This window comes from Vulpes vulpes, chromosome 11, assembly GCF_048418805.1.
Source record: "Vulpes vulpes isolate BD-2025 chromosome 11, VulVul3, whole genome shotgun sequence".
Classification (NCBI taxonomy): domain Eukaryota; kingdom Metazoa; phylum Chordata; class Mammalia; order Carnivora; family Canidae; genus Vulpes; species Vulpes vulpes.
In genome coordinates this window covers 99571074-99593133 of record NC_132790.1, presented here as the reverse complement: position 1 = coordinate 99593133, position 22060 = coordinate 99571074, and the positions used below count along the sequence as shown (strand labels likewise).

Here is a 22060-nt window from a genome sequence, read left to right as displayed (position 1 = left end):
GACTTCTATTCTCAGCCCAAGTCTGGAACAGTTTCTCTCAGCTTGTATTTTGGATAAGTGGGCAAACAAAACTCTCTCTAGGTTTAACTCAGTTCCAGCTTGCACCTGCTCATCTAAAGGACTGCAAACCTCAGCTTGTGCTCTTTCCTTCCTTTCTGGTCTGCATTTTCTCTTATTCAGGCACGCAGATCCTGGATCATCTCTTTCTGGCTTCCAACCATCCTTGGCCAGGTTCCAAGTCCTCTATCCTCAACCCTCAAACATCTCCATTATTTATAAACTCCCGGTTTTTCTAAAAGGATTAAATTCTTCATGACTCTGAACTCCTTCTTCCCACCATGCCTCAGAGCACTATGTCCTACAGTTCTAACTTCCAGTTCCTGCCTCACCTCCCCTGGCTCTCATCTGCTACCCCAGGGGTTTTCTCACTTTTCTTTTTGCTCTGAAATGCTTTGTGCAAATAAATATCTTGTTGATGTACAAGCACGTAAAATAAATCATGCTGGATTGTCTTGAAGTATGCAGACACGAGTGTGTGGCCCCACAGACCCTCTTCCGACACCCACGAAGAGGTCGTAGGTTTGGAAACCACCACTCTGGCTGATGCTAACGTCTCAGGTGAACATAGAGCATAACCATAACTATAACCCAGGGACGCTCAAATATTTAGGGTTGCTAACCTACAGAGTTCTTTACAAAAGAGGATACGGTAACAATTAGCCTTGATAATCTACAGAGGTAAAGAAAGGAAAGCCTTGAAGACAATTCCAGTTTATGCCCAAATACAGAGTTCAGAGACTCTTCTGAAGGTGAGCGATTTCTTAAGAAAATTCAGGCCGTCATTCCGTTCAGTCCGTCAGTCAATATACAAGAGCTTCCTCACATAAAGCTGGTTCCATTGAAAAATCCCATGAGTGAGATGATTACTTTTTTGGGGTAATGTCTATGTCTCCTATTGTTTTCCTTGAATAGAAATTTATACCCTTGGAAGGGCTAGAATTCTTTCAAATCTCACTACTTCTGTCCTTTGAGGTAGGGGTGTGTCATTCAAGTTAATCAGAGTAGGTTTCTATTGCTTCCAACTAATGTTCTTAACTGACACATGGATCTTTTAATCTGTGAGTTTAAGCAAGCCATTTTACTTCTTTGGTTCTCTTTCCTCATTTGTAAGATAAGGGTTAATGGTTTGGACCAAACTCTAATGTCCCATTTAGCTCTTCAAGTCTGCCTATGTGCAGCCTTAATTATTAGGAAAATATGATCCTGGGGCACCTGCGTGTTGCAGCTTGTTAAGCCTCTGACTCTTGATTTTCGCTCAGGTCTGATCTCAGGGTCATGAAATCAAGCCCTGAGTCGGGCTCTGCATTCACCTCAGAGTCTGCTTGAGTTCCTCTCTCTGTCTGCCTCTGCCTCGCTCCCCGGCTCTCCTATAGTTCTAACTTCCAGTTCCTGCCTCACCTTAAAAATAATAAATTAAAAAAAATAATAAATCTTTTTTTAAAAAAAAGAAATAAATCACTTAAAAATTAAGTCTTTTTTAAAAAAGAAGATATATGATCCTGTCATGTAAAAAATATAAATATATCTATATATGTTTCTGGTTTTTATTGCCTTAGGGTATGTTCCCTCTATGTGAGGGAAAGAAGAGTAAACAAAAAGGAATGCAGGTATTTAAATTTAGAATAACCAGATGAATACAATATGCATTTCTCAAAATATAACATTTAAAATTGCCAGAATAAAAGCACATAATAAGTTGGAGAGGCAAGAAGGTCTTTTAACAAGAGAAGGAGGTTTTTCTCTTGGAGGAAGAAGGAAAGAAATAGTTCTTGAAAAAAAAAAAAGCCTCATCTATTTTCATTACTTACTGGTGTAACAGCACAAGGCATTTTACTATTTTGAATGCCTTCACAACACAAAAATTCCATTTGGAGGGTATCAAAAGCAAAAAGCTCCACAAAAAGAACAAAACAAAATAAAGTAAAAAAAAAAAATGGAAAAAAACCAAGCTTCCGTGAAGTAGAAGCAGCAAAAGCTTTCTTAGTAATATGCTGTTAAAAAAATAATAATAATTGAGCTGTTTGCATTGTTCATAAGAAGTTTGGTTTAGGATTGATTATCTGAATGAGCTGGATATCCCCAAAAGGGGGGTCAAGGAGGACCTAGGGAAATGGGCTTAGGTACTGATTTGATCAAGACCTATGATGAGGGCCCTTCTGATCAAAGAGGGGGTGTGACCCTCCCTCATCCCCAGCCCCTGAAGCATAATCTGCAAAACCAGATTCCACAGTCTAGTTTGAAAATCACTGGCTAGAGTGTCAGACAAAGAAGCCAGACTTCCCTCGTCAAAGATGGAGCACACGTCTTGCTAAAAAGTTGGTGACCTCATGTTGAACTTCAAAACTTTTCTTATTTATTTCCAATAAAATAATGTGGGACCCACAAGTCGAGGACCCACCGAATGAGTGAATATATCTCAGGCAAACTGAATATAGCAGAGGAAGAACTGGAGATTAAAAAGAGGAAAAGTGACACACGGTTTGTAAGATGTTTATAAGATGCTTGGGAAATAGAGTCCATCAGCTACTGATGTTCTAGAGCTCACATCTGCCCCAAAGTCAAGGTTAGGAACTAGGAGGGACCTCTAAGAAATGGGATGTTTCTGCCTTCCTTTTCTTTCCTCACTTCTCTACCATCTGTCCCCTCAACCACTGATTCATCCTCTGATTCATTCATTCAGTATTCCTTTGAGCATGAGTAAGAGTCAGAATCCAGGCTGGATACTGGAAATAAAACAACAAAATCAGTGAGACATGCCACCGTTCCCACTAATTTTACAGTTTCCTATGAGGGGTTGGGGGGAGGGGAAATTACTTAAAATAAAAAAGTATCCAGAAAGCTATGTGCTAGGGGAACATAAAGGTATCTTCATCTAGTTAAAAGTTCCAGGGAAGGCCTTCATGAGGAAGCACTATCTATCTATCTATCTATCTATCTATCTATCTATCTATCTATTCATTCATTCATTCATTCATTCATTCATTCATGAGAGAAACAGAGAGAGAGGCAGAGACACAGGCTCCATGCAGGGAGCCCGATGCGGGACTCGATCCCAGGAACCCAGTTGAGGCAGACTCAACTGCTGAGCCACCCAGGTGTCCCAAAGAAATAAAATTTAATGGTTAATTTTAAAAGGTAAAGGAGACGAGCACCTGGGTGGTTCAGTTGGTTAAATGTCTGCCTTTGGCTCAGGTCATGATCCTGGGGTCTTACGATGGAGCGAGCCCCCAAGTCGAGACTGCTTCTCCCTCTCCTTCTGCCCCTCCCCGAGCTTGTGCGAGCTCTCTCTCTCTCTCTCTCTCTCTCTTTCTCTCTCTCTCAAATAAATAAATAAAATCTTCTTTTAAAAAAATGAAAGGTAAGGAGAAAGGAAGGGGGATGGGCAGATCCAGGTGTGTGTGGAATGTTCCAGGCAAAGGGAACAGCATATATAAAGGGAGCAAATCAATGTAGACCAGTGATTCACTGATATAATCGTATCAAGACTTCTTCCAGCTTTATGCCTTCCACTGGATGTCGTTCCGTTAGCCTATCTTTTTCATCATTTTTTTTTTTTTCACGAAGCAATACCACACTGAGGAAAAAGTATTTAAGGGGGTTAACTTTTTTCAGAGACAGCAAGGCAGTGGGAAAACTAGAATCAACTTTTACCTGATAGCTGGCTGGGGATGCAGAATAGAAAGTAAGTGCGGGATTACAGGTGGAAGTGACTGGGAGACGGGAGCAAATATCATGGGGGCAATAAGGAAAAAAATTGGAATTTCTCCTGTAGCCACATACACTCCTCTAGGGGTCCCCCCTCCCCAAATAATGGATTTTAAAAGAGGAAGAGGGTCCTGAAGTATTCTAGTAATTACCCGTTTCCAGGATGACAAATGTCATCCCACATGCCAACTCCTTTCCACTGGCTGCTGGGAGCTAGAGCGCCGACCTGAGAAGTACCCCAGGGACCGAGGTTAGCAGGAAGGGACCGAGGTTACAGGGACCAGTAGCCCTCTCTACGGAAGCGGGGCAAGGCAGCAAGCAGGCTGTGTGTCTGTGACTCTGATCCAGATCATCGAGGGGCACCTAATTTGAACCAATGACTTCTGGGCTGCAAATGCCAGTGCTGGGTTTTCTCTACCACTCGCTCATTCAAAGAACCCTCCTGGTTGAAAGTCCTACTCTCCGCAGGTTGGAATGAATGATCTGATGGGAGGTGCAACAGACAGGGACGAAAGTTCTGGCTCTGGTTCTACGATTGCTTTGCTGAGTGTTCCAGGGCAAACCTGCGAGCCTCAGATTCCTCTCCCATATTACTCATTCTAGATTTGATCACCGACGTGTAGTTTGGGTATAAATACCGTATTTCCCAGACCAGAGGATGCAAACTGTGGCAGGACTGCTAAATGACTTTGGGGTCCAAGATTCCCTTTTTTTAATGAGTAGCAGAACTTTTCTTCCCCGTCAACCAGATTCTAAAGAGGCACCTACCTCCATGGCCCCCCACATTACGGCTACGTACCCCAGCCTCCTTGATAGTTAGCAGTAGTCACACGACAATGTGCTAACCAATGGCCTGCACGCAACTTCTTCTGCATCCCTTATATAAAGAGGAATCTTTTCTTTTCCCTGTGGCGTGAAATGTGAACAAAGCATTGGGGAACCAACTCTGACCAAACAGACTCACACAAAACACGACAAGAGGTTGATGTTGGCAGGAAGGTGGTCAAAGAAGCTGTGGTTCTTTGGATTTGGAAGCTGTAGGTTAACAGGAGACAGAAATACTCTGTTGGAGCTTCACTATTTTTAGGTCTCTCCGTTACCATAGCTTAGCGAGGACCCAACTAACTTACAAACTCAAGCACACACAGGGACCAGGAAGTCCATATAAATCGATCCTCATCTAAATAAAGACTGTTCGAACCTGGAGAACAAATGCAGCAAACACAACAGCCATGTCCAACCACTGCCGCTTGGGAATACAGGCCTAGAGTTTCCGGTCCTATAAAGTTATCAAGAGATCTGGATCCTCAAGTAAAATCTTACGATTTTTAAAATTACAGGCAACTGATCCAGACTTTAAAAACACAACACAACTGCAGGTTGAACAAAAATGCCTTGATTTGGACTCAAGCCTATGATGGGCCAGTTTGTGACTTGTTCTAGACTACGAGAGAGCATGTTCTAGACTATGAGAAAGCACCGAGTATAAAATGCACAAAAATACACCATCATCTTAACGCTGCTTTTTGAGGGGAAAAAAATAAACTTTATCACATTAAACGTATACACTGACTGCCAGGTAATCCTTGATATCAGAGACATTAAAGTACAAAAAAAAAATGCACGTATTTATAGGATTGGAAAAACCTGATGTCTTTAGGGCACAATCTTAAATATGAAAAACATTCCAGTTGATGATGCTGACAATGAAATATAATGAGTCAAAATTCCTCAATCACCCTCAACTCTGCAATAGGAAGTAGCTCGAAAACCCTATAATAGCTGCAGCCCACACAGTAACTAGGTTTATAATGAACTCAAATACCCCACCTCCATTTGACTGTCTGTGCTCCTGATTGTGGCCTTTTTTTTTTTTTATAACACATCTTTCCCTTCATTTCAATGCAGCGGAGCCCCTCAAAAAGATATTTTACAGTGAAGTTAGTCCCTGTCACTGGAACTTAATAACTATGCAAAATGGGTTTTGGCATAAAGGAATTAACAATTCCTTTAACAATTTTAGCTGAGCGGGAAGTTCAGCCACCCTGCTCCACTGTCCCCATGAGGACCATCACCTTAACGTCTGAGTTACAGAATCGTCACGAGGACGGCACTGAGAGAACGAACACCTCTCCCAGGCACCTGATATACCTCACAGGGCCGCGTGCATCCTGTGTTGTGTTTGACACCAATCAGCCCAGGCAGATGGACATCGTGTGAGGGCAGCAGGGCTCTGGGACACCACGCAGCCCTGCAGGACGTCCCGCAGTCCTGGGCGGAGGATGCCCCTTGGCCCACTGACCCGTGTTGGAGGCAGAGGCTTGCCTGAACCCAAAGCTTCCACCTCGGTAGTTCCCTGAACGTCACATCCACGAGCTCTGAAAGTGCACCGTGGGCCATGATGCGTCTCACAACAGGCCGCTCCCGGATCCTCGTGGGCACCACCCGACACCATGATTCATGCATCTGCTCACTTTTTCTAAGTGATGCCATTCATAGAGGAAATGCAACACTTAACATTCACTTTTCCAAGTGGGTCATGGGACTTAAATGGTTAAGCACTGAGACCCGCACATAAGGAATTTCAAGCTTCCTGATTTCTCAAGAGAATTCCATTCATTGTGTTGAGACTATCCATTCAGCCAACGGAAGCTCAACGTGATGTCTTGGTTGGGAGTGAAGGACACAGACAGTCACGTTTAGGTCTGCCTTCGTCTTTTTCATTATTTCTAAGTTCACACCAATCGCTCCCGTAGCTTTGTGGTTTTGTTTGTTTGTTTACCTCTTCATATATTCCAGTGCAGACATAGTAGTCTCTGGACGGGAGGCCAAGTCGAGGCTGGTCGATCTATTAAAAAAAATATGCAAAGAGGAAAAGAAACGGTTCAGTTGATGTGGGACAGTTGGACCAAATACAAGCCCGGCTGTCTGTGTGCGAGCAAGATCCTAGTGTCTTTGCTGTTTAAAGGGGGGACGATCAGACCACGAGTGAATGAATCCAGATGAGCCAATGGTTTCCCCGCTACTTGGAAGGGTTCCGCCGATGGGTAATTAGGTAATCTGGAAGATTCTGCTGCAGGTATTGGAGGAAAACCAGAGAAAACTTAAATGAAAATGCATTGGGAAGGATTTTTTTAATGCAAAACAGAAGGGACAGGTGGACAAAAACATGTTAGAATCTAACATCGGGAGTTTCTAAATGACACGTTTACAGGACATTTGGCTCCCTGGGATTCTAATATGCCCTCCTGGGGGACGATCTCTTCAACTCCCACCCTTAACTGGGACGGAAAACAAAACAAATCACCCGAAAAAGTGGAAATGTCTATGGTAACTCTAGAACTGTCTGGCTGGTGGAAATCTTGCCAAAGATTTTTTTTTTTTTTTTTAACATCCCCTACTCTAGGGGGATAAAGGAGACTCCTCCTCGGTTCTCGCCTGCTCTGCTCAAATCCTGGCAGCTGAGCGAGTGAAGGAGGAAATGAGGCTCTGCGAGTCCCCGGGCCTCCAGTGAGAGCCAGCTGGGCACACGCACAGCTCTGTGGGATTGCTTCCTGCACACTGCAGGGCTAGACGGGTACGGGGCACCCTAGAGCACGAGCAGGTTAGCCCGAGAAAGCCGGCAGCTATAGAGTCCAGGACAATATGAAAGAAATAGAATCCAGAGGATGGGGATGGAAAGAGCCAGAAGGTGTCACCACAGGTAGGGCTCCGTCCATCCCTCTTCCAACCTCCCAAGTCTCCCTAGGACATCTCTTTATGGTGATGGTGGAGGATGCTGGCACTTAAGAGCCAAAGAAGTGAATTCTTTGGAAGAAAGGGAGAAAGAGATCTGCTGTAGAAGAGAGCTGGGTTCGATCCCTTTTATGATTTTCATAAAAATGGTCCTGAAGATTCATACAGTTGTGACATAAATATGAATCTGTGGCTAGCAACTTTTGGGGTACTTTCTTTTACAGGAAACCAAATAAAAGCTCTGTAAATTTCATTCCAAACATACTCACTAAGTATTCATCTCATCTTAGGTGGCATCTGCACTAAACCTAAATGAATGGCTTATATGAAAAAAAAATCTAATAAGTCCATTTTAAAAGATTATTTTACTTACTTTCACTGGAAAAAAAAAAGTTCAGACATTCCTTAGTAACAACCAAAATTGTTTTTAAAAAAAATCCCTCTTCTACGTTCTTTTTGGAAGCAATTAGAAATATCTGGTTTCTAGACTTGCATTACTTACGTAAACTAAACTATGCTACTTTCCTGAACATACAGAGAAATCAAGTGCTATTTCTACATTGGAGGCCATTTCTTTACTTTATGACATGAAGGTGCAGCATCTAGACCTATGGTAGTAGAAAGGAGAGATAAATGTCTAAAGCACAACATAAGAAAATACTTTTGGGGCGCCTCGGAGGCTGACTCAGTCGAGCATCTGCCGTTGGCTCAGATCCTGGGGTCCTGGCATCGAGCCCCGCATCAGGCTCCCTGCTCAGGGGGGGAGCCCGCTTCTCCCTCTCTCCCTCTGCCTCTGCCCCCATGCTCTCTCTCTCTTTCTCTCTCAAATAAATAAATAAAATCTTAAAAAAAAAAAGGAAAATACTTTCAAAATTGGGAATCCAGGTATCGGGGACAGAGCACGAATTTATGGCTCTATTGCTCATGCAATTCAAATGAGAATATGCATTATTTCTAAACATCAATTACAACAATGTGTGTAGACGTTTTATTAAAATTTAAAGACGGCCTTGGCCGTCAGCCACACAAACTTACATGAATTATATGGTTCACAGAGTTCTTATCATCCGTGCCAACAAAAAAATTAAGAATGACTTTTTTCCCATATTTAGAATTCAGTTGCGCAATAGACTTCTCAGCTGTCCAAGAAGTACCTAAAGCAACAGAAGGCGAAATATGCTTTTAGAAGCTGTAGGGCATTAATATGATACGATCACAACACAGGTTTCACGCGGAAATTATTCTTTAGAAAAGAAGGAAAATTGCCTTACCATATGTTTGCTCCCAATTATCCGTTGCTACTGGCCAGTCATAGATATCTGGTAACAGACTGAGCAGAGGTTGTCCGCCTCTGCTATCAATAGCAGCTTTTGAAAACAATAGAAATAGAATTAATTATGAAGTCTTCGCATAGTTTGGCACACAGTTAATGAAATAAAAAGGAGAGCACTTACACTCATTTATACAGGATCTGTACAACGTTTTTGCTTTCTGCACTGCTACTATATCCTCAGTTTTGGGTTCCTGAAGAACATCTGAAACCGAGCATTTAATAAAATACATCAATGGAACTGCTCATTTGCAGCTATAATTAACATTTTCAAAGTAGTTCCAGGAAAAAAGCTTGCCTTTGTGTGTGTGCGTTCAGTCCCTCCCTCGCCCTAAAACCCTACAGGATAAACTCCACCGCTCACCAGATCGCTATTCCTAGCACAGAACTGGGAGTTGGTTTCGTTAGCCAAGTTAGATGAAAGTCTTTTGGACGAGATTATCTTTTTTTTTTTTTTTTTTTTTTTTGTGAACAGTGATGCATACTGCTCTGTCATGCGTAAGTTACTTTTTTTTTTTTAAATCGAGAGTAAAAAGAAATAATGCAGAGGAATATGGACTTTAATACGATAGTCTTCTTGATGGCTGGAAATAATGATCTTCGTGTGACTGTACTGCTCATGCTCCAAATACATCGACCAAACTCTTCTACTTGTTTGGATGTTTGAAAAGTAGCAAAAAATTGTTTTTCTACGAAGTAACTGCTAGAAGAGGGGAACACAAGGTGAAGGATGGCGGACAAGACTTCCTCAACTTCCCCAGGGAGAATGTCTTAGCTGGATTAGAATAAATATACCTATTCCGGGATGCAAATGTGAGTAACGTCTTCAACACGGTACCGACCTGATACTGACTTCACCCCAAGCCAGGGTTGGAAAGACACTGGAGGTGGCGTTTAGTGGCAATCATTAATTTCTTATTATGTGAAATGGCACACAGAGGCCACCTCTAGGGATGACAGAGGTTTATCATAAGGGCATCGTACGTGCCCCCCCCAAGTGAAAGGGGGAAATGCTGAGATGCCAACATACCCACTTCAGCCTTACCACCCCCAGGGTGACTGGGTGGTGAGCCACTAAACCTGGAGGGATTATCGCCTTTAATCTTCTGTGACATTCTCTGTAATGGCTTAAGAGTTGCAGCTTTGAAAAACTGGGTATGTTAAGAGAGAAATCTTTGATGCATAGACACAAACTCCACTAACCTTTCAAAACGACTTCAAGTTCATCTCTTAAAATGTCAAAGTTACTGTAACGGGAGCTAGTCTCAGGAATGACGTTGCGTTTCAACCAGCCTCCACAGGCGTATTTAAAAAAGTCTGTACAGGGCTCAGCAGTGGCATCCATGTTCTGGATCAGTCGAGCGGCTGAAAGACCAGAGAAAGAAGATACAATGGAGGGGGGGGGCTGAAGTAGTTTGGAAGGGGGAACAAGTGCTCTGTTGTTTCTCCTTTATGATCAAGTCAACTGGCCTGACACTCCCTTTCCTTACTTAATACAACATCAATTGAAGAAGAATGATGACTCTGCGGGTAAAGTCCTCCTTCCCCTTATCATACTCGGTTGGGTGTATTCCTGAGAGGTCTCGGCCCTCCCATCGTACATCTCGCCCCCACCTTCACATAGATGAGGTTCTTGCTAGTTCATATCTCAGATGAGAATAAATAAACAAATAAAAGAATCCCAGGCCGCCCAAGCTAGCCCAAGCCTGGGGCTGACACAAGGTGACTCTTCGCCCGAATAACTTCAGCTGCTGACTCTACTCTTCAAGGTGCTGTGACTTTGGAATGTCTCTGAGACTCTAAGGGATGTGGGATTGTTTTTTGAGTCTTTGGTTTTTTTGTAAGTAATCTCTACACCCAACATGGGGCTCGAACTCACAACCCTGAGACCAAGAGTCGAATGCTCCACCGACTGAGCCCACCAGGCCCTCCCTGTGGGACTGTTCATGGGTTTTGTCATTGTGGGAAAGATCCGAAGCTGCCATTATTACTTCTTGGACCTTGCTTACAATATTTTCTGCAATTCAAATTTGACATCTGATTTGCATTTGTTTATGTAGAGTCTGTCGTTACAAGATTGGCTGAAGCTCGTTAGCTTTTCTTATGTCCACTCTTTTATCTTTGCAAAGTACGATGAAAATGCAAATGAGCCCACACTGAGTATTTCCACTGTGCGCAACTCTGACGTGTCCTAGGTGCTGCGGTCGGTAGGAGGATGTATAAAATATGAATCGCTGCCATTGAGGAGGATATTACGGAGGCCCAACGCCCCCAGTTTCTACACCTGGAAGAGTGAGAAAACCTTCCCACTGTCCTCCCTCCTATTTTTTTTTTTATCTCACGCAAGTAGAACTGTTTCACAGGAAAAACAAAAGAGCGATTGAGAATTCATCTGTATCAAGAGAGTAGAAGATCTCAAACGAGCTTTTGAAAACACTTCGCTTTCTGAATAAATAAGTTCAATTAATTAAAAACTTCAAAATGTTGCTGAGATGTGTGGATTTTTTTTTTTTTTTCTTTTTCAACTGGAAGTGGTTAAGTCTATTTTCTGGCCAAATCGCAAGCCCCTACTTCTCACCACCTCCTGGAGGTGTTTTGGCTGCCACCTCTGGCTCCGCGTCTTTGACGCTAAGCTATGGGTGGTCTCCAGACCACTCCCCTCCTCGTGGCCTCCCAGGTTTGAACCTTGGGTAAAACTCTGTATTTCCCTCTTCCCTTTAGGCTTATGGGTAACTCTTTGGCTTCTTTTCCATACTCTTGCCATGATCGTTTTATATTCTCACTCCCTTTTAACTAGAAGTCACCCAACTCTGCATCTTGCCAGTACCATCTCCCTACTTGTCTATTCCAGACCCCTTTCACAGATTAAACTTCCCCAAATGCACTTTTACTAGCCACTCTCTTACCGGAAGAACGGCAGTGGCTTGACATTGCCCAGGTTAAATTACAAAACTCTACGATTTGGCCTCTAGATCTTTCCTAGACTAATCAAAAGTCTTTCTACCTTCTCTCTCTCTGCCCCCCACCCCTGTTTTTTTTTTTTTTTTTAAAGATTTTATTTATTTATTCATGAGACACAGAGAGAGAGACAGAGACAGAGACACAGGCAGAGGGAGAAGCAGGGTCCCTGCAGAGAGCCCGATGTGGGACTCGATCCCAGGACCCCAGGGTCACGACTTGAGCCGAAGGAGACGCTCAGCCACTGAGCCACCCAGGTGCCCCCTCTCTGTGTTTTTACACAAATTCTCTACTCCAACCAGATGGGCTTGCTCCACGTGCCACAAACTCTCCTGTGTTTCTCTACCAGGTGCTGTTGCTTCTCTCTCCCTCACCTTACCCTTCTAACTTCTCCTCCCTTTCTTCCCAAACGCTACCCACTGTGCAAGGATTGGCATATGTCCCATCTCTTCCCTGAAGTTCCCATGACTTCAAACTTCAGGGAGTATTTCTTCCTCTGAACTCCTGAGAGCTGACGACCATACACAGTACTTAATGCTCAGATGAGGTATCTCCCTGTGGACACCTGCTCTGTCCTCCTAACCATGCTGCTGATGAACTTAGCCTCTTTGTATTCCCATCACCTCATAAAAGGCATGCACAAGTGGTTATGTGTGATGACCGTACTGAGTCACCTATGAGTCCTCACTCCCTCCTCCTACACACCCCCCCTCCCCTGCTCCTGGAGGTCAGACCAGTTCTCATTCATGGCCTCCAGTCCATCCCATCCTTGCAATGCCCACTGTTTCTGCTCTGTTTTGGGCCTTCTTTCTCTTAGGCTCTATCCATGCCCTTTTGCCCAAGTTATGGCCCCAGACCTCTCCCCGCTCCAATCCATCCTGTGTGCCAGTCCAATTAGTGTTGCCATAACATTTCAGTATGCCATTTCCACTCCAAGGTTTTCAGTATGCTCCATGTGCATTTATAATAAAGTCCAGAAAATACATAAACATATACAAATATATAATAAAATCCACACCTGAAACTAGCATAACACTGTATGTTAATTATACACGAATAAAAAGAAAACAAGTAAAATCATAGATGGAACAAATGACTCTGGGAGAAATTAAGGGAAAAAAAAGAAAGAAAATGTCCAAATGCCACAACATATTCTCACTCTGATGTATCTAGTGAAGCTTCTCTCTCCCTACTTCTTCACATGTGCCGTCTGCCCCCACTTAAATGACTGTGTTCAGTTTCTGCTGTGAACACTTTATAAATTTCTGCCCTTGTGACTTTGATGATGGTGTGTTGACCCCTATTAAAAATACCCTTTTTAATCTGTTCATGTTTAGAGATTTCAGGCATTTTCAAGGCTCAGTTCAAATCCTCCTTCACGAAGGACTGTCCTTACAAAATGTGTACCAGCTGCCATCATATTCATTTTTGTTGTTTTTGGAAAAACCATTATCCCCTCATCGAGACTCTGTGGTTCTGGAAAAGAAGGGAATGCGCTTCTAGGCCTCTTACAGAGCTTAATGCTGCACTCCATCAAGATTTGTCAGTAAAAAAAAAACTCTAACTTGAAACATCAGGTAGAGATTAGGGAATTGACTTTAAAAAGACAGAAAAAGTAATTCCCTTAAACGTTGTAGGAAATGAAGATATGATGACAGGGGAAGTGAAAATAAAGACCCTAAACACTTGGAGAATTACCATGTAAAGTGAAAAACCAGAAAATTGGAGCCTGAAAGAAGTGCTAACCAAAGACGTTCTAAGCATACATTTTTAGTAATTTTATGTAACTCTTGTCTTCTAAAATACTTTTAAGTATTGAAACTGAATGTTGTAGAGGCAACTGCCATTTTGGGAGCACTTCCATTTTCTTTCTCTCCCTGGGGAAATGGATGGTTTATGTCCTAACACTGCGTGAAGCAATAAGCTCTGAGGAGGGAAGAACAGTGAACAAGTAAGGAGTAAGTAGAACGAACAAGGACCATAACGAACAAGCCTCACTGTCAATTTGGAAATGTTGCTGCTCTTTCAAACACCTTCAACGAAAAGGAGGAGCGAGGGGTGGAGCAGCTCCATGCTCACGAGCACGAATCCACTGCCATGTGAATGCCTCCACACTCTTCACATCTCCCACGAAGGGAAAAAATGATCCTTCCCCTCTGAGGTTGAGTTTGTACTTGACACCCAGTTAAACTACGTGTGTCTGGAAAACAAACCAAAGAAGTGGTATTGAAACAATCTGTGAGGACTATGCGGGCCAGAGATAGGGAGAGGCAACCGTGCAAACTCCTTCCTGTGCCACTTTCTAAATTTCCCTTTGACCAGAGAGCTCCTCTGAGCATGGGCGCTTCCAATCACTTCAAAGAGAGCTCGCTGTTCTGGTGAATATTTTGGGGCCATGGGCCAAGGCAAGTCATGGGCTAGCACTTTTATGCCGGGTCTTTGATCAAACTTCCTTTAATCTCTTATCGTGGGTTTGATTCTCATTTTGCACCTTATCCTCCGGACCTCCTCTGTGCTGACTTTCCTTTGAAGTCAGCGGTAGACTTGTGGGTAGAAGGGCTGTAGGAAACAGACACACAACTGTCAAACTGGTTGTAATTGTTTTTGTATTTTGCACTTTGTTTTGAATTACTCAACCTCTCCACATAACCACACCTGGGCTCTTCAGATGTTTCCTTATCTGTGATTCTGACTTCTGAGTAAACAAATGTGGTTTCAAAACAAATAAAATTATTCACCTTAATAAGCAGACATAGTAAAAAAAAAAAAAAAAAAAACGACATAGAAAAGGCAAACGTATTGACACAGAATGTTGTTGACCAGATGTTTGTGGAGTGAAAGAAACAGTATTTATGCCTTCTAAAAATCTACATAAAAGCACAGAAAGTCTAAAAGACATTCACAGCAGTTCTATCTGGATTGGTGGATTATGAGTGTGTTTAATTTTGTATTAGTTGCTTATCTTTATTTTCCAATTTGTATTAGATGAGCATGCACTGCTTTTGCAATAAGAAAAAAAAAGCATTTTTAATTTAAGAAAATAGTCACATAAAGACAAGAAAAGTAATCTTCTATTAATAATGAGCTTATTTCTTATGAATGACAATTCCAAATGTTCCAGGCTGATAATATATGACACACCATTTTTTTCCCCAACTAATCTTCTTGTAACATTCTCCCAACTTACTTGACTATCGGAATTTTAAAACAAGCTCAACTACCATCTGCGAAGTTATTAATTACTGTATTCATTACCAAGGGTCCATTGTGTGGGTATGGATTAGAAGATGCTTTATAAACTGGGAAAATGTTTGGGATCCTTAAATCGGGCGGTCCTGTTCTGAATCCTTGGGCTTCACCACCTTTCGGTTGTACAAGATTAAGTAATTTCCCCGAGATCAAGCAGCTAGTAAATGATGGAGCCCCAGGCCTTGCACTTAGGCTCCCCTGGCTCCCAGTTCACCACTCTCTTCCCTCCATATTTTGGATAGACCAGGTGGAGCTTTGTGAGAAGCAGTGATTTGCATTCTCCCTTTCTTCTTTCTCACTCTTTATTTTCCCCTTGCCCTCCACTTCCTCCCCTCCCAGCCACTCTGTAAGCACAGCTTTTCTCCTTCGCCAATGGCAATCATATGACCAGCAAGCAGCCCTGGGTCAAAGGTAGGAGAAACATCAAGCCTAGGAGGGTCTGTAGTACCCAGGAAGAAGGAAGAGGTTAAAACAACAACAACAACAACAGATGAATTCTTCACAGCAGGGCAAGCAGACAGGCAAGAGGCATGGAGCCCATTTGTACTCAAAGGCACACCCAGAAGCACATCTTCCTGAAGTGGGCATGTAGCAGGATTCCAGCCTAACTCATCTTTGGGGGTGATCCACTGGATCACGGAGAGCGAAACTTCTCAGGGATGCGTTTCAGAGCAGTACTTTTCAACTCCGGCTAACCATGTGAATGACCTCAGAAGCCTTTTAGGTATCCAGATGCCCAAAATTCACCCCTGATCAATTAAACCAGAATCTTTGAGGTGGTCCAGGCACTTTTTAAGGCTTCTTAAGCGGTTCTCATGAGCAGCCAAGGGAAAAATCATCAGATTAGAAAAAAGAGAAACATGGAAAGTGAGGACAAGAGAATCCAATATCAGAACATAAACACGGTCTCCCACTTAGATGAATCGGGCATATTTCTTCCTGCCTTTCCAGGCTGTGTGAATGGGCTCCCATCATGACAACAAATATTTCTAAGTGCACTTCGGGCCCTTATAAGGCCCAGCACAGTATTGCAGGAAGTCACACGTGTGTCTCCTGTGTACAAGCGCACTCTCACAGGCCTCCACAACCTGTCACCCCAGCCCCCTCCATGAGCCAGTTCCTGGTGTAGGAACTGTGTGAAACTGCCTTTCTTGCATCTGCTATTGTCTTGGAGGCGTCCCAAGGAGACTCCTGGTGCCTCCAGGTAAACAGCTGACTTATATTTTACCTCTATGCATCCCTCTCCCCAAAACCCCAACGACCAATAGGCCTGGTTCTGGGGAGATTATCATAGCAAAACTTGCCCTCTATTCAGAATTACTTCTCTGATGGGCAAGACTTTGTTCAAGGGACATTTGTGCTGCGCTTGACTTTCTGTTCCTCAAAGATGAGCTCCCTCTAATCTCCAGAGCCTCCTAGGCCTCTCAGGCAACAGTCCAGAGGCACAGCTCCTCCACCAGTTGCCAGACTTGATGAGACATGATGAAACTCCAGTTACATTGGAACTCCTCTGCATGTCTCCTCAAGAAGAAGCGATCCTTGATCTGCCTTTGAATGCCCATGGCTTCCATGCCACAAGATCCCTCTTTCCTACCTATGCACCCTGTTTCTATTTTTTTTAAAGATATTTATTTATTTATTTATTTATTTATTTATTTATTTACTTGAGACAGCGAGAGAGCATGAGCATGAGCAGGGGTGGGCGATGGGTGGGGAGGGGCAGAGGCAGAGGGACATGCAGCTTCTCCACTGAGCAGGAAGCCTGATGCAGAGCTCGATCCCATAATCCTGGGACCATGACCTGTGCCAAAGGCAGACACTTAAGTGACTGAGCCACTCAGGTGTCCCTATACTCTGCTTTCCAAAAACATCAATAGTTTGCTAACTGAAAATAAGATTTTTGGCACTATGCACAAGAAATATTTCAGTGTTTATACATATACATTCCCTAGAGGCTAGTGTTCTGCTCGTGTGTGTGTGTGTGTGTGTGTGTGTGTTAAAGAAATTTCTGCATGTGTCAAGTGTTCCTGGGAAATTGTCAGTAAAATAAGAGAAATCTGAAATAAATATGATTGCTACAAGTAGCAAATAAATAAACTGGATATCATAAAGCTCTGTGCTGTGGCATTCTACTGTGAACTTAACATCTTTTTTTTTTCTTAACATCGTTCAATAGTGGTTCCTATTTAGTATATCGTTGGTGCTTCTCCATGAGAACGAATACATGGGAATTATGAATATGGTCAATTCTTTTCATTCGATGGAGTTTGTTCTAAAGTCACAACTAACACTGAATAAGCAAGTACAGAGTCATTGACCCTTGAGGAAATACAGGGTCAGGGTCTTACAAGTCTCTGATTACACAGCATTTTCATCAACTAATCAATATATAATCTTGCTTTATGTGTGTTTCTATGTAACCAAAAGACATTTTGGTTAATATATATATAGTTGACTCATTAATACTGAACTCACAGCCGATAACACTAGAACTCATGACTGAACAAAACTTATGTAACACAGGGTTTTTTCTTCCTAAGGCACAACACAGCTTTCTGGTGCTCAGAAACACTAACAGCACTTCAGCAGTGTGTCTGGGAGGCATTTTAAAGTGGGAAATCACCAACAAAAAGCACACAAAAAATGAAGACTATGGCACTAACTAGACCGAGAAAAGGATTCTTGTTTACAGTCCTTGTTGGACCGAAGCCGGGGGACACACATGTAGGGCAACTCCCCTCTTTCACCAATCTGCTCAGGTCTACAGATGACCTCAAAAACACTGTGGGGTTGATTCGGGGGTTACAAAAAATATTTTAGCCCGTAGGGGAGTTAGCAAATAGGGAATTCGCAAATAACTAGGATCAACAATACTTTTGTCTGTTTTTCCTTTGAGATTTTTAAACTACCCAGAAAATGTACAAAATAGGCAACAAAATTAGGTGGGAAAGGATTCAAATGATTTCATCCTCAATTACTAAAATTCTATTTTAGTGTCAAACATTTTAGATAGGTTAGTTATTTATTTACAACCCAAGTGCCACACGCCCGACTCTACGAAAAAATGTCTGTCCTGACCCTCTTACTCTGCATAGAGTTAAGGTTTAGGGAATGGCACGTGACAAGACCGTTTCCAGCTTGTTCTCTCCAAATCAGTCTAAGCCCTTGGCTTTTCTGACCCCAACCATGCAACATTTTCATTTCGTTACCTTAAAATCACTATAATCAGCCTGACTTATGACTGTTCTGGGCGTGGCCAGAAGAGGTCAGAGAAATGTTGGGGCGCCCAGGAACAAATGCTCTTGTAAAGACCTTAGGACACCCGTTTCTGACCCAACCTCCCGTCCTAAATGTTTGTTTTATTAATAGACACTAAGCCTGATATTACTTATGAGGCAAATTTGACAAGTTAGAAATCTCTTTTGACAACATTCAGAAAGTATTGCTGACCTCATTCCCCTGCCGCTACCCTCCTCCCACCATCCCCCAGCCAAAATTAAGGCAAAGTCAGAACGTTTTGAAAGAACACAAGGAAAATGCAATGTAATCACAATGGGTCACAAAGGACTCCATTCAAAAGGCAGTAATGTGGAAACTAGAATCTAGGGGACCATTCCTGAAGGGAAAATGATTGAAAATTAGCAAGCACACAGACTAATGCTAATAAAAACCAAATGGTTTCGTTACAAACATTCCGGATTCTTCCACGGTCCACTCCTCACTTTTAAATGAAATCCTTGTCTCCAAATTGCTTTTGTGATACCTTGGTTACAGAAAGTTTGGGGGTGAATGTAATCTAGATTGCTAGTTTATCATTTAATCAGCCGCTCCCTGTCAACCACTCTTTAAGTTCCAGCTAAGCCACGGTCAAATCTTTTTTTTTTTTATTTTTTTTTATTTTTTTTTAATTTTTTTTTTTTAAATCTTTATTTATTTATGATAGTCACAGAGAGAGAGAGAGAGGCAGAGACACAGGCAGAGGGAGAAGCAGGCTCCATGCACCGGGAGCCCGACGTGGGATTCGATCCCGGGTCTCCAGGATCGCGCCCTGGGCCAAAGGCAGGCGCCAAACCGCTGCGCCACCCAGGGATCCCCACGGTCAAATCTTATACTAGTCTGATCAGCACTGAGAAAAGCCATCACTACACATTTTAGAAACTGTGGATTTATACAAGTAGATCAGAGGGAAGCACAGTGAATTTACTCCGTAGAGCTGCAATGCTCAAGAAAGGAGACCAACTGCAGTGCCTGGCTGGCTCAGCTGATGGAGCATGCAACTCTTGATCACAGGGTTGTGAGTTCAAGCCTCATGTTGGGTGTAGAGATTACTTAAAAAATAAAAAGTAAAAAAGAGAGAGAAAGGAGACCTATTATTTTGTGTTTAAGCTTGAGGAATAGTTTCTAACTATCTTATATATGCATGTGACCAATTTACTTTAAATGCATAGACGAAAACACACACGTGAGCATGCACATACTTATAAACGTTAACCTGGAAATCCATTTGCTATCAGATTTACAGAAAAACTCTCTATCAGATTCACATGTAGAGTGTAAACTACAGGATCTTCAGTTGGGTTCAATCAGAGATGCTCATGTACTACTAGTACTACCACTACTACTACTACTACTACTACTAGTCAATGGTTGACACGTGTCAGGCACCAAGCACTTATGGCTCGAGAGGCATTTTTCTAAATTCTTTAAAAGTTGTTTTCATTAAACTGTATATAGCAACTCTGTTTTTGGCCCCATTTAGGACTGTAGAAATTAAGGATGGTTGTTGAGCAACAAAACCAAGGTTTGACCTCAAGCAGTGGCAGCCAGAGTCTGAGCTCTTCCATGATGTTAAATTGCCTCTCTGGATTTAATTTCTTTTCCTTATTAATTGCTCTACACAGTTAGACACATCTCCTCTATTTTAAGGAGATCTAGGCACAGAATGACTACGTGTCCAAGATCGCCAATATGACTTTAGATATGGCGTAGATCTAATTTTAAGTTGATGTTTTTAATTCAGTAATATTCACAACCAAATAACATTAAGGAAATTTCAGAAGCTACACAGACAGGAGAAGATAATCCAAATTAAATTACACAGCAACCAGTTGGTGGTGGTGGTGGGGTTTGATGCCCAATTAAGGTTCTAATTGCTCTATAACATGAGTATAGCTATGTGAATTTTTTTCACTTCATTTGGCCCTGACTTTTAGAATTTGTTGAGATAATCACAGAAATCTCAAGTCTTATGGACCCCCAATAATAATCCTTATTTGGCTCTCCCCAAATTAGTGAAATTCTTCAGCCTTGTCTTATAGCCCATTTAAATGAATGGCTCACAGCCAAGAGCGGACAGTCAATACTTTTCCAACAGGGATTCCTCCAAAACTCACAACCCAAAACATTCTGTTAATAACTGAAAGCCCTGAAACTGTGTTACAGTTAAAGTGCCATAGGTCTAAAAATAATTTTTCTTTTCCAGGTCCAATTTGCATTTTGAATCCTAAAAGATTCTTTGCTAGCAAAAAGCTATTAGACAATCTACTGCAATTTAAATACAATATATCGCTTAAAAATAAGTTTTCATGGCTGCGTGTTGATCATAATGTTAATGAATAAAAATGCTCCTTTGTGAGGAAAGAGATGGTAGGTGATGAAAAAGCCTCCGTTGTGCCCTCAGAACCACCCCCACCCCCGAAGCAATGAGCTGACCTACCCATGCTTCTCCCACTTAAACTTTTTGTTATTTCAGATCATGTTACTGTACAAAAATGATCAGAGCAACTTCAATAATAGGTAACTACTGAGAATAACTCAAAACATTTTGCCTTTGCATCATGTTTAGTTAGAGAGTGGTACGAAAAGTTCACAGCAGGGAGATAAGCTGGGTTATCAGTGCTTTTAGAATACCGAAGTCAAAATCGGTAAGACAGCTCTAGTGAGCGCTCTTCCGTTCAGTAGGTATAACGAAATAAGCATTTAGTTGACACGAGGTCAGGTTTGCCTCCACATGTTTATATTTTTTAAGGAATAAATAGCTCTTTTATATTACCTAAGACACAGAGGATTATGCTAAGTCATTGGCTTTCTCCAAAAAAAAAAAAAAAGAAGAAAAAGAAAGAAAAGAAGAAAGAAAGAAAGAGAGAGAGAAAGAGAGAGAGAGAGAGAGAAAGAAAGAAAGAAAGAAAGAAAGAAAGAAAGAAAGAAAGAAAGAAATTTCTTCTTGTGGAGCATGGAGACTCCAACACTTTTCATTTCATTTTAACAAATATTTTCGAGTACCCTTACGTATCGGACACTGTTCGGAACTGAATACACAGGTGAATACTCCCTGCCCTCACCAAGCCTGCAGGTTTTCCTCTGAAACAAGACTGTTTCTGGCCTAAGGTAAGCGAACTCCCCTAATGTAACTGTCATCTAGACACGCTAGCTTCTCATTTTCGAATTGCTAAACTCAGCCAGTATCCCAGGGACGAGGAAAGCTCCAATTTTGTGGGTAACCTCAGCCAAGGAGTCCCGTGCAGCGTTTCCGAGTGCCTCTGCTTGCACGGGTGAGCTGGCCGGGAACGGGAATGAGCACGCTGTGAATGAAGCAACCAGGAATAGGGAGCCTGAAGACAAGGCAGGTGAAAAACAGCAACGCTTAGCTAATGCAGGTCACCCCAGAGAACAAATGCACTGGGGAGGAGAGGGGAAATGGGTTATGGAGAGGGATGGAGCTCCCAGAGAGCCAGAGGCGGACAGGAAGCGCCCCACTAGCGGTAATGTAGGTCCTTGAGAGCTGGAAATGCTTACCTGGGTAGGAAATGATTTGACCATTCTCCTTGAGACAGGAAAAGAGCAGGAGAGAGAAATACCTCCAGAAACTGTTTCCTTGCTGACCTGATTCTAAGCTTAGGAGGGTAGAATTAACAACGTAAATGAAACAACTGGGAACCAAGTGACTGCCTCTGCTGCCAGCAGAGACAGATGAGACAGAGAAGAGCTGAACTTAGGACCCTCCCTAGACAGACACAGAGCCAA

The 22060-nt window shown here is 42.4% G+C and overlaps 1 protein-coding gene across 15 annotated transcripts in view; it reads right to left on the bottom strand.

Moving 5' to 3' along the window:
- Positions 1-22060, bottom strand: part of MME (membrane metalloendopeptidase) — a 137686-nt gene that overhangs the window by 52231 nt on the left and 63395 nt on the right. For all 15 annotated transcript variants that reach the window (XM_072727210.1, XM_072727204.1, XM_072727207.1 and 12 more), the window contains 5 exons: positions 10034-10195; positions 8955-9035; positions 8772-8867; positions 8536-8654; positions 6548-6613 (listed from right to left, as the gene is read on the bottom strand). In XM_072727210.1, the coding sequence (XP_072583311.1) occupies positions 6548-6613; positions 8536-8654; positions 8772-8867; positions 8955-9035; positions 10034-10195 (524 nt within the window). The remainder of the gene's footprint in view (positions 1-6547; positions 6614-8535; positions 8655-8771; positions 8868-8954; positions 9036-10033; positions 10196-22060) is intronic.